Below are 13,449 nucleotides of genomic sequence, written 5' to 3'. Positions count from 1 at the left end.
AGGCGAGAAAACCAGGCACGCGGAGCTTGTTTAAGGCCATAAAGCGACTTATCCAGCTTGCAGAGATAACCAGGGTGTTGAGAATCCACAAATCCAGGGGGCTGCTTCATATAAACATCTTCATTAAGAAGGCCATGAAGAAAAGCATTTTGAATATCAATCTGCCGAATAGCCCAACCACGAGAAATAGCAAGAGATAATAAGAGCCGAATGGTAGTGGGCTTAACAACTGGACTAAAGGTATCATCATAATCGACGCCATACTGCTGTTTAAAACCTTTAGCAACCAGGCGTGCTTTGTAGCGATCAATAGAGCCATCTGGCTTTTGTTTGAGTTTGAAAACCCATTTGCAATCAATAACGTTAAGACCAGCACGAGGAGGAACTAAGTGCCATGTCTTATTTTTTTGAAGTGCCTGAAATTCATCATTCATTGCCTGACGCCAGAGGGGATGCTCCATAGCAGTAATATGTGAAGTAGGTTCAGAGGCAGAAGACCGAGCTACAAGATATGTTACTGTTCCATCTGTACGCACCTTGGGTTTCTTGATATTGTGCTTCAATCGAGTACCATATGGATGAGTAGTAGGTGCAGGATCCACATTTGAGGGGACGGCCGTATCAGCCGTTGCGAGGGGAGCAACCGATGCTACAGCAGTTGGTTGACCAACGGCCGAGGATTCGACCGGGCATTGCGCAATATCATCTGCTGGCGGAGAAGCCGATGCCTCAATCATTGGCGGAACAACCAACGCCGATTCGAATGGCAGCGACGCGGAGGATTGTTGCGGCAATTCCGAAGCTGATGTAGACACCAAATTTTCTGCATCCAAAGAGTTAGTAGGCCCAGACATATGCATGTGATCATTCTCCAAATTAGTACTGCTATTACCCAAATGCAAGGTGCACAAATCAGGGGCATTATGCGTCGACTGCATGATTGGGGAAGAATTAGGTGAGGCTCTCTTGAATGGAAAAACATTTTCATCAAATATGACATCTCTAGACATATAGACACGACCAGAATCGGTGTCAAGACACTTATACCCTTTATGTGAAGAACTGTAGCCTAGAAAGACACATTCCTTTGATCGAAAAGAGAGCTTTTGTTTGTTATAAGGACGAAGATGAGGCCAACAAGCACACCCAAAAATTTTTAATAAGGAGTAATTTGGTGGGGTATGAAAAAGAAGCTCTAAGGGGCATTTTTTATCGATGACACGAGTAGGAAGACGATTGATGAGATATGTGGCTGTAAGAAACGCGTCGTCCCAAAATTTAATAGGTACATGAGCATGAGCTAGAAGGGCTAGGCCAGTTTCAACAATATGACGATGCTTGCGTTCAGCAGACCCATTTTGTTGATGTGTGTGAGGGCACGAAACACGATGACCAATTCCAAGGGAACGAAAAAATGTGTTATGAATTTTCTGATATTCCCCACCCCAATCAGATTGAACCCACTTGATTTTAGTATCTAGGAGGCGCTCAACATGAGCTTGGAATTGCAAAAATATACGAGGAGCTTCTGTACGATCATGCATCAAATAGATCCACGAAAATTTACTGAAATCATCAATGAAACTAATATAATATTTAAAACCCCCAACAGATGGAGGTGCAGGGCCCCAAACATCCGAAAAAATAAGTTCCAAAGGTGACGAAGACCTATGGGAAAAACTAGTATATGGTAATCGATGACTCTTTGCTAACTGACACGCATTACAAACTGACAAAGATGACTCACTAGCACACGAAATATTATTTAGACGCAAAATGGATTTTATTACTTGAGATGAAGGATGTCCAAGACGAGCATGCCATTGGGCGTGAGTAGTAGATCTGCTCACCAAGGCGTGCTTGAGATTATCGACATCGGATGGCTTAATAGGATAAAGACCAGATTCACACCTCCCATTTAGGAGACTTTTCCTCGACTGTCGATCCTTTATAGAAAAATGCCAAGGATGGAATTCAAAAAATACGTCATTATCACGAGAAAATTTATGAACAGAAAGAAGATGTTTGGAAATTTCAGGCACATGCAAAATATTACGCAACGCAAGAGGACGAGTAGCAGTATTAATTAGAGAATGACCAGTATGCAAAACACGCAAACCTGCTCCATTGCCGACTTGAACTTGTTCACCTCCATGATAACGTTCACGCACAGCGAGACGATCCAGGTCACTGGTGATATGGTCCGTAGCGCCTGTGTCGCTGTACCAATTTGGGTCAATCTTGTAAGAGGAAGTAGCCGCCAGTGCCGTAGGAGGAGCAGAAGAAGGTTCATCTTGATAGGACTCATCCATCCTATGCCAGCAGCGGATAGCAGTATGCCCCACTTTGCCGCAGATCTGGCAGGAAGGACGAGCAGAAGGGCCACGACGATCACCAGCAGGACGAGAGGGTGCATAACCTTGAGAACGACCACGACCGCGATCCCTACGCCCACGATTCTTCTGCTGACCACCACGACTAGCATAATTGGCAGAAGATCCAAGATTTAACTGAAGTTCAGCCTGGTGTTGTAGTTGGCGAGCTTCATACGTCATTAGATGTGCAAACACATCATCAAGGGTGAGGGCTTCACTCTTGGTAGTCATTGAGGTGACGAAGGGATCATAGTCAGGGCCAAGACCAGCGAGAAGATACGCGATCACATCATCATCCTGCAAGGCAGAGCCGGCGGCGGCCAGCTCGGTGGCTAGCCCTTTGATCTTGCAAAAATAATTTGCAGCAGATTGATCTCGTTTCTTGGACGTGGCAAGCTCAACACGAATCTGAGTAGTGCGAGCACGAGTTGACGATGAAAACATCCGCTGCAGGGTATCCCACGCCTCCTTGGACGTAGTAGCGGCAACCACATCATGAAGAATCTCCTCAGACATGGAGGAGAGAAGGCCGCTAAGGACTTGTTGATCCTGATCATACCACTGATTATAGGCCGGATTAGAGACCAGCTCAGCACCAGCAGCAGTTGAGGAAGGGATCAGCTTGGCAGGTGCAACATTGGTGCCATCGAGGTAGCCCATAAGCTTCGTACTCCGTAGGTAGGGGAGGAGCTGGGCACGCCATATGATGAAGTTGTTTTTGGTTAGACGAATTGTGACAACATGGTGTAGAGGGATTGGATATTGTTTAAGGCCAAAAGTCGCCATGGTAGTTGAGACGGTGTTGGAGATGGTGGATGGAGAGGAGGAAGAAGACATGGCGAGGAGTTTAAAAAATAAACCTTGGCTCTGATACCATGTTAGATTGAATGGCACGATGACCTATATGGGTCACGACCTCATGTATTTATAGATGCGTATAATGAAGATTACATTCCAAATCTATGATTTGGTAACAAACCATAAAATCATAGATTTGGTAACAAACCCTTCAAATCATAAACTAGTAAATCTTAGACTATTTTAGTATATACAGTTATGATCTATTTTAGGTTTAACAGAGAGATCGAGGTAGAGCTCTCCAAGCCTCTCTGGGTCTGTAAAAGATTTTGAATTTGAATAACTGAAGAACGGAAGGGATAGATTTTTTGAGGGACGAGGGTTTATGAGAACGAAGAAGAAGAAGTAAGTTCACAGTTTCTCTCTCTAGAAGACTCTCCCTTTCTCTCTCTTACTGTCACTGTTATTGGAGTTTTGAATGCTCACCCTCCCTGTTGATTTGATTTGAATTTTTTCCCTTTTTTTCTTTTTTTTTTTTTAATAAAATTAATTATTTCCCGTTTCCTCGGGTGTACATTCAACTAGACAACTCCGACCAACCCAACCCGAACTATAATGGTTGGGTTGGGTTGGATTAGCATTTCGGGTAGAATTGGGTTTATTTTTCTGAACCCAAATTGAATCGCTGCGGTTTTAAGTTTGTGGATAAAACGTTCGGGTTCACCTGAGCCAAATAAAAATATATAAATTATATTAAGAATCATTTCATGTTAATAGGTTTGTCAGAGTAGTACCTCGACCTCTCTAAGGACACTCACGTCGAGGATATACATTTTTTTATTAATATTTTATTTAATTTCTTTTATTTTATTTATATTTTGTTTAATTTCTTTTATTCACGCGGGCAATTAAAATATTTTATAGTATTTTTAATTCGGTTATATACAACATCTTTAAATTAATCATTTTTATTGTTTATTTAATTTGATGATCTATCTTTATACTTTTCTACTCTAACCAATTCTAAAAAATGTCGGTATTTAGCTAACTTTAGTTTTATGATAATGTTGAACTATGTTATAATTTTCGCTTTGTGTTTTTTATTGATTTTTTTATGTGAATAATTATAGATTTGTGTTTGTGAACTTTTAATATATTTTATCTAAGATTGTATTCGAATAATTATAAATTGTGGATAAATAAAACTTAAAAAGAAAAAATTGACAACCCGAACCTAACCCAAAAATAGAGGGTTGGGTTAGGTTATGAAAATTTTCGGGTTGGGTTGGGTTACCCATCCAACCAACCCGAACTTTTGGGTTAGGTCAAAAAAATCCCTCAACCCAACCCAACCCGAACCTAACCTGAAAATAGAGGGTTGGGTTGGGTTACCCATCCAACCAACCCGAACTTTTGGGTTAGGTCAAAAAAATTTCTCAACCCAACCCAACCCAACCCGGACCATGTACACTCTTATCCTCATTTCTTTTCTTTTTTTCATTTCAAATTGTTTGTTATCCAACAATTTTAAAAAATAATTTTTCTAGGTTTGAAATTTTTCATATTATAAATTAAAATTGAGTTGCTCGTTTTAATTTTAGGTTTAAAATATGATATGGAATCAAGCTCTGAGACCAAAGGATAAGGAATCACTACGAGAAAAGTAACATTCGGATTGAATATCAAGGCAAGAACACTTGTTTGAAATCCAAATCACTCACAAACAAGATCGATCATGTCGAGCTTGAATGATTCAACATGCAACCTAAACTACATAGAATTGCAAACAAACTTAATCATTGGCTAAAAAAAAGCACAAATGTTTCTTTTAGTATATTTTCCAAGTCTCTCGGTTCATATCAAGTAATAAGACACTGAACTATTATTATATGTTTCATGGTTGAGTTTAGAGATGTCCCCGAGACCCGGGAAGCATTTCTCCCTCCCCCGTTCCTATTTCATTCATTGTTCTTACAAATTTTTTCATTTATTTTTAAACGATTAAAGCAGAGTTTCTACTTGAAAATATGTGAAAATCGGGTTACCCACAAATTTGTTTCCATTTCTTGTACATATAAAGACACAAAATTAATTCATGGGGTGCGGTGGGGCCGGGATGGGGTGGAGACGGGGTAATTCTCATCTATGTCTCCATTTAGCTAACGGGAAATAATCTATTTCCACTCCCTCTTTATTCCTCGTTGAAAAGGAGATTTCTCCCTCAGTTCTAGGTGAGTGTTCGTGGCGTCCCGACCTAAATTTCTTATTTAAAAAAAAAAAAACTAAAAAAAACATAAAGACAAGAGGACAAAGGGATTGTAATTGATGGTAGAATGAAAATATAGTAAATTTCTTGCTTAATTTGGGTTGGATGTTTCACATCCCTTATATATTTTATTTTATTTTTAATTAAATTGTAGAGGTGTTTGCCAATAGGGTTGAGTTGAATTGAGACATTTGTACACACAGCTCCCGATGTTTGGACCGTAAATTTTTTCAACTTAAACAATTCTTACCAAATAAAGAACCGAACTAAACTCAACCATGTTAGAATTAGATTTGATTTAGTTATTTGGATTAGATTTGATTTAGTTATTTGGATTAGATTTGATTTAGTCAATCATATCCGATTTGATTATGTAACGCTATATAATAGCCCATTTCATTCTTCAATGGAATGAGAGATTTCTCCCCCCCATTCATTCAGTCTGATCTTTCCAGTTTTTCCCCTCCAAGAGAAATACACAAATTGAGTGTTTGAGAGGAAAAAACACTGAACAAAATGGCAAGTGATTTAGGAAGCTTTACTGCACCATGTGTTCCTAAATTCGATGGAGACTACGAGCATTGGAGTTTGGTCATGGAAAATCTCTTGCGTTCCAAATATTGGAGTGCTATTCAATCTGGTTTCGAGGAACAAAAGGAAACGAAGATTAAGCGCAGTCCAACAAAAGAAAATTGATGAAACAAGGCTCAAAGATCTCAGAGCAAAGAATTATCACTTTCAATCCATTGATAAGGAAAACTATCATTCAAAAGGATACTTCCAAGCAATTGTGGGATTCAATGAAACTCAAGTATCAATGAAATGCTAGAGTGAAGCGAGCCCAGCTACAATGACTTCACAGAACATTCGAAACTTTAAAGATGAAAGCAGAAGAAGGTGTTTCTGAGTATTTTTCAAGAGTTATGTCTACTGCTAATGACATGAGGAATTGCGGAGAAGATATGCCGGATGTCAAAATTGTTGAGAAAATACTTTGAAGTCTCACTGATAAATTCAACTGCGTAGTATGCTCAATTGAAGAATCCAAGGACATTGACCAATTAACCGTCGATGAAGAGCAGGTTCTACAGGTGGAGAATGTACCAAGGTATGGACAAGGAAGAGGCAGAGGGACATTTCAGAGAGGAAGAGGTTACTCTAGAGGACGGGGAAGAGGTAGATTTTTTGTGAACCGGTCGGCCATCAACTGTTTTCGATGTGGAAAGCTAGGACATTACCAATTTGAATGTTCGGGCTTAGAAAAAGAAGCTGAATTTGACAAGGAGGAAGAACTAATATTGATGGCGTACACAAAGAAAAGTAAAGTTGAAAGAGAAGGCATTTGGTTTCTCGATTCCGGGTCCTCAAATCATATGACAGGAGACAAAACATGGTTCATTGAGCTTGACGAAAGTTTCAAACACACTGTCATGTTGGGAAATAGCTCAAAATTGGCAGTTAAAGGAAGAGGCAGTGTCAGATTCGAAGTTGAAGGTATCACACTAACCGTGACAAATGTCTACTATGTCCCCAATCTCACCAACAATTTGCTCAACATAGGGCAGCTACAGGAGAAGGGCTTGGTGATCTTAATCAAAGAAGAAACCTGCAAAATCTATCATCAATAAAGGGGCCTGATAATGAACACAAATAATGGCGAATCGCATGTTCTCAGTTCATGCAAAGATGAAGACATTGATTGACAAATGTTTGAAAATAGAAGATGAAGACTTGGAGGTCTAGAATGTGGCGACGGAGGTAGCAAAAGCAAAGGAGATAAAAGAGAAGGAGGTCACCTGTGACGGTGAAAAGAATTAGAAGAAGATGCAGCTAGGAGGATGGAAGAATTTATTCAGAAGAATGTTGAAGAAGGGCTAAACTCTAAAGAGACTAAATTAGAAATACAGAGGCGAATAGAGGAAGGTCGCAAGAAGTTGTTTGATGATGTTGATGTGCAGCTTGAGAAAGAGAAAAAAGTCGCTCTTACTGCTACAAGACAAAAAGAAAAACAAGCATGGAAAGAGAGAGAAGAGCTAGATAAAATGCTGGAAGAGAATAGGAGAAAGGTAGAAAAAGTTAAGCGACGATTAGCTCTGGAGCTGCACCAGAAGGAAGAAGAACAATATCGTGAGCTCAAGTTGATTCAGAGACAAAAAGAGGAGGCAACTCGGAGAACTAAGCTAGATGATGAGAGTTTGAGTTATGTTTTGCTGGGAGTTAGTGAAGAGTCAAAATCTTACCGACTCTATGATATAGAAGCGACAGATAAAAATATTGTAGAGGAAAATATTTCCCCTGGTTCTTTAGCTGAAGCAAGCTCTCCTAGCTCGAATAAGGCGAAGAATAAGAGACCACCAGTCTGGATGAGAGACTATGCAATAGGAGAAGATTTTTGTGAAGAAGATGATGAAGCAGTCTGGATGAGAGACTATGCATTAAGAGAAGTTTTTTATAAAGAAGATGATGAAGCTCACTCGGCCATGTTTACCACTACTGAACCTATAAACTTTGAAGACACATTGATTTAAAGACGCATTGAAGAGTGAGAAATGGAGACAAGCCATGGATCTGAGCTATGGATCTGGAGTAATAAACAGAAATGGCACATGGAAATTGATGAAGTTATCTCAGGGTGGAAATGGAGACGCTATAGATCTAAACCATGGATCTGGAGCAATAAATAGAAATGGCACATGGAAATTGATGAAGTTACCTCAGGGTAGAAGTCTGTTATGAAGGTCGTAGATATAAACTGATTACTATTCGTGTTCAGTTTAAGAGAGGAATAAAAAAAAAACGGTATATAGAATAAAAAAAAGGAAGTATTAAATTATATATATATATATATATATAGATAAATAGATAGATAGATACATGCATACATACCCATGAAATCTAACACATGGACCATTGTAAAATTTAGAGAAATAGTTTTGCAGAAGTTTAAACTTAAAATTTATGTCAAGGGATCACGTAGGTTGACTTGGATTTCGAAGGACAAAATCAAACTTTCATTAAGGATAAATTGGTGACACCAACTTAAGCTGATCAGTTAAGTGACGTTACTGTTTGAGTTTGGTAATTAAATGATGTATGATGGTGCATGTTTTGTGACTTCTGCATCATATTGTTTGTGTTGTGTATATATTCTATGTAATAACATATGATGCTATGATATGTATGCATGTGATATCCATTACGTCATGTTAATGAAATGAATTACTATGTACGTTATGTTATGTATTACCATGTACAGTTATGTGATGGATCATGTGATGACTGTCATGTATTCATGATGCATATATGTACAATGTCATAGATGAAAGGAAAAAAGGAATGATGTTAATGAATGAAAATCATGGGGACGTCATGCATGTATGTATATATGTCATGTGCATCGAGATACTTCTCCGTTATGTTATGTTAGCACGGATGCATACTTTCGATATTTATGTCCACCATGATATCATGCAGATCTTTCATTTTATGAGTCGTCCGCGTGACGTATAATACGTTGTGTCTGACCAAGTCAGGCTCAGGGGTAAGTATACGAGCCCGCCTAGTGGGTCTATATGTGTGTACGTGGACCATGTGTGAAGAAGTACATGGACCCCTGCATAGATAACGGTGAACGCTAGAATGGTCATGGAAGTCAAGATAGGGCAATAGTATGCATTAAATTTCATTTAGTAGGTGATAGGTGGTTTATTACATATTTCGTGTTAAAAGACCGTTATTTCTAATTTTTTGTTTTAAATTAAATGTGTAAATTCATATCTATATGTTTATTTTTATTTATTTGAACTCAACTCAATTAAGTTGATACTCCAGTTAAATTTTCTCAATGCTTTAAAACGCGTCTTTCAGAGTTACCAGAGTTACCAGGCGGAACTGGTGCTCATCCAGATATATTGTCTCAAGGCTGTAAAACGCTTCTTTCAGAGTTACACAGCGGAACTGGTGCTCATCCAGATATATTGTCTCAAGGCTTTAAAACACGTCTTTTAGAGTTAAACAGCGGAACCGGTGCTCATCCAGATATATTGCCTCAAGGCTTTAAAATGCGTCTTTTAGAGTTACACAGCGGAACCGGTGCTCATCCAGATATATTGTCTCAAGGCTTTAAAACGCGTCTTTCAGAGTTACATAGCGAACCGGTGCTCATCCAGATATTGTTCTCTTTGGGCTTTCCCTTCGGGGCTTCCCCTAAAAGTTTTTGGGCTTTCTCTTCTAGGTTTCCCCATTACACGTATGCTAGGGAGAGGTTTTTTGTTTTCCTCCAACCAATGTGGGATATCACAATATATATAAGTTGGTTTTTAGTGTTCGGTGGCGTTCGGCACAGGGGAGAACATCCAAGTCGTGGAATTCACACGAAAGGGAACAAGGAATGATCAACGAAAAAAGTTCTCTCTGAACGTGAAAGTTGTTTTCCTGCTGGGGAACTCTTCCTCTGGAGCAGTCGCGACACGAAGTTCCTTACCCTTCCACTTTCCCTTTCTTCCCCTGTTTCCGCACGCGGACACTTTTCTGTTGTCCTTAATAGAACCGATCTGATTCTCTGAACAATCGAAACGACAAAGGAGAGGCCCATAATAGAATCTAAATCTTCTAGCTGTTTTGTTCGAAATTCACCACGGTACCATATCAAAGTCGTTCCAGTTCATTGTCATTTTCATTATTTCTCTGTTGTTCGGACTTATGTGTTAAAACCTTACAATTAATTATCTATTTGCAATATAATATAATCTATTCTAAATAAAATACAAAATTGTTCGTATAATCTTGAACAGTATATGGTTGACATACATTATGATCAACTCACTTTGTAATTGAGTGAGATTGAGTGTCTTACCGTGCTAATACTATTGATACAACTCACTTTATAATTGTTACAAATTATTTGATTCAGGTCGTTCATGTGGAGGCATGTGAGTGACGGCATCCTAAACAATGAGTTTGTATAGACTGATTCACAAAATATTTGATCTCTCTTTATAAATACATTAATCGAGAAGATTAATTTTTCACTGAATGATTATATGTGACTCGATCTTGATCCTGAATCATTACACACTCCTGTCTACGAGTGACTTTTGTAGCCGATTCAATATGTCTATCGTTTTGGAGACTTGACCAAATAGAGAGTTGTAAACGTAATGTACGAGATAATTTACTCATTCTCATATAGGGTAAACATATGAGTAGTTCGTTGAAGTGCTGATTACGAGACTTGATAATGAGACCCTACCTTCTCACAAACTCGAGAAACTTAGTTTATGGTTGAATCATAAAAAAGAAAAATGTTCATTAGAGGACCCGTGATAAATAAGCTATAAGATGTAATTAAAGAGATAAACCAGACTTTTGATCTGGATATAATCATGAACATGTAACCGTTCAAGCCCACTACTAGTTGATATTGTCTTCTTTGGGTTTTCTCTCAAGATTTTTAAAACGTGTCTACTAGGGAGAGGTTTCCACACCCATAATCGATGTGGGTGATGGTGTTAATATAACACATGCGGAAGCAAATTGAATCTTAGGCACTTTTAGAACATTAATTATAGTATATAAGTAGCATGTTCATTAGTATTAAAACTTAATTAGTTTAGATACTAACCTTTTGTAGTTCAAACTCTTTTTTCCTCACGAACCGGTTTCGAACCACCACTAGTGTCTTCTCCACTATCCTCCGGCCTTAGAACGGGATTGTGGAATCCGGTGAGTGACTAAACTTGGGAGGAATTTTGTATATGTGAAGAGAGTGTTTGTGAGAGGTTTTTCTCAAGGTTTTCCACCAAGAAGAAGAAGACCTTCCATGTACCATGATCACTCTATGTTTGCATGTTCATGCAAATCTGAGATCACCAAATTTTGACACTTAAAATTCCACTCAAATGTTTGGGATTATGTGGCAAGCATGCATGTTTGAGTTAACCAAATTTTGACACTCAAAATTCCACTCAAACTTGTGGGGTTTATTTGGCAAGCATGCAAGTTTGGTTAAACCAAATTTTGACACCTCAAAATTCCACTAACATGGATTTTTCCATTAAATGAAGTCAACATTTTGACTTTCAACATTTTGACTTTCTTCATTTTAATTCAACAATTAATTTGAATAATGAATTCCAAATTAGAGTAACATTAAATGATTAATTAAACTATTTAATTAATATTTAATATTAATTCAAATGCCAATCCCAATCAATTCCGACACATAATTGATTAAGATATTTAAATCTTATTTAAATTTCTCAGATTCTCTCCTTTTGTTTAATTCGTAAATAAAACAAAAATGCGGTTAAATATATCGTATATATGTAGCGCATATTCCCTAATTTGAATTCGAACACTTCGAACTCACTCGTCACACTGTTCTATGGTTTAGTTCGATATGAGCTAGCAGAGGGACCTAATGGACCTATAGATCATGGGCTTCAACGATCCAAGATTAACCGGCTAAACTCATTAACCTTGTTAACCAACATTCGTTAACTACTAGGACACTCCACTATAGCCTAGTAGTTGCACTCCCCTCACTATAGATATATTTCTGTCCATGTGATATAACCATGATTAGTAAGTCGATCCTTCACAGGTTGTTCGTAACTAGAGCTGGGTCAATTTACCGTTTTACCCCTAAAGTTACTTCTTGTTCCTTATGTCTCACTGATCCTCTAATGAACAATTGGTTTGTGGTCCAACTAGTAAACCGAATCCCTCTCAGGCCAATGAGAGGGTGGGGCCCCTTGTTCAAGACCTGGAGTCAGTGCTTAAGAGAACTACCTTTCTTCTATCCCTAAAAGTGGATAGGAGTGAATTTCATCTTGCACCCCACGTCACCAGCCATTCACCTAGTCTTACCCCTGAAATGGGAGGCCTATTGAGTCGGCGAACTAGAGCCACTCTCGCTCATGCAAATCTAAGGATAATTCCGAATAAACAGGAGTTCATGGTTAGCTCAGGATTAAAACCGAGTTACCTAGGTTATCGAATGAAAAGAAAATCAGTCTCAACAGTAAACGACATTATAAAGTGAGAGTGGTTTTCTTCATGGTCCGATCTTATGCAATACTCATTGCATAGGATGCCCCCACTCACATGTCTCCACATGTACAATTTAGTGATCACATTGTTTATATCATATACAAAAGTGGGCCGCATCCATAGTATCCCCAGAATAAGGTACTCAGCCTTATCCTTATACTATAAATCATTTTGACTATATACTTGCACTTGATTCACTCTTATGTCTCTACATATAGTTCAAGTAATCATACTATAGCCAAAGTGTTCTTAGTTTATTGGATTTAGATTAATGATCGTAAAGTTCACTTTATTCAATAACAATGTTTACTGAATAAATAACAATAATAACTTTATCGAAAATAGAATATGTTTTTGTTTACAAACTATGAGTTTTAGGACATAAAACCCAACAGTGGGATCTCACAATCCACCCCCTTCGAGGCCTAGTGTCACGGTCATGCTTGTCCAAGGCATGTTGCTCATGACTGCATGCTCGTGACACGCCAAAACCTTTGTCTTGTACTACTTTATTGCTTTCTTTTACCGCTTTCATGTTTCTTGTTTTCTTTAAGAGTATGACGTTTCGGCGATGTCATGGCTACGTTTGGTAGACATGAAATGCCTCAAAATGTACTATAGGGGGATATGACTAGTTGTCAACTTCTCCCTACCCGATAGTTATATGCAGTGAGCGGTTGTTGTTGTCTTTTGCTTACGTTCTCATATTAACACCAATTTCAATTTCTCTCTCTTGCTTTCAAGACTCTCTTTCCAAAACCTCTCCCCCGCTTTCTAAAATCTTCTCTTAAAATCGAGACTCAAGGTTTGTATTCACGTTGCCCGACCGCAGGCAACGTAACTCGAAGTAGGCTTGACCCACTCAATGCTGAGAGTGGGTGCCGACTCGCCAAATCCGCTGCCTAGAAACCGCGATTGTGACACCTAGCGTCCTTGTTGGTACTCGTTCCTCTCACC

General features: G+C 38.6%; 1 protein-coding gene and 1 non-coding gene across 2 annotated transcripts; one reads left to right on the top strand and one right to left on the bottom strand.

Annotated features, from left to right (window-relative positions):
- Positions 1–2,541: 2,541 nt before the first annotated feature.
- Positions 2,542–2,681, bottom strand: LOC147792449 (small nucleolar RNA Z247). Its single transcript, XR_015421557.1, has one exon. It is a non-coding gene; the product is annotated as a small nucleolar RNA Z247 (small nucleolar RNA).
- A 3,608-nt stretch (positions 2,682–6,289) lies between these two features.
- Positions 6,290–7,067, top strand: LOC147792448 (uncharacterized). Its single transcript, XM_087124487.1, has 2 exons — positions 6,290–6,336; positions 6,440–7,067. The coding sequence occupies exons 1-2, from the start codon at positions 6,290–6,292 to the stop codon at positions 7,065–7,067; spliced, it is 675 nt and encodes a 224-aa protein (XP_086980613.1).
- The last annotated feature ends 6,382 nt before the right edge of the window (positions 7,068–13,449 follow it).

Source organism: Cucurbita pepo, chromosome 6 (genome assembly GCF_057944985.1).
Source record: "Cucurbita pepo subsp. pepo isolate OVF chromosome 6, ASM5794498v1, whole genome shotgun sequence".
Taxonomy (NCBI): domain Eukaryota; kingdom Viridiplantae; phylum Streptophyta; class Magnoliopsida; order Cucurbitales; family Cucurbitaceae; genus Cucurbita; species Cucurbita pepo.
This window is presented reverse-complemented; position numbering and strand designations above follow the sequence as displayed.

Coding starts and splice junctions, on each gene's coding strand:
- LOC147792448 (XM_087124487.1), top strand. CDS start 6,290: ATGACTTCACAGAACATTCGAAACTTTAAAGATGAAAGCAGAAGAAG. Junction 6,337..6,439: donor AAAGATGAAAGCAGAAGAAG/GTGTTTCTGAGT, acceptor AATACTTTGAAG/TCTCACTGATAAATTCAACT.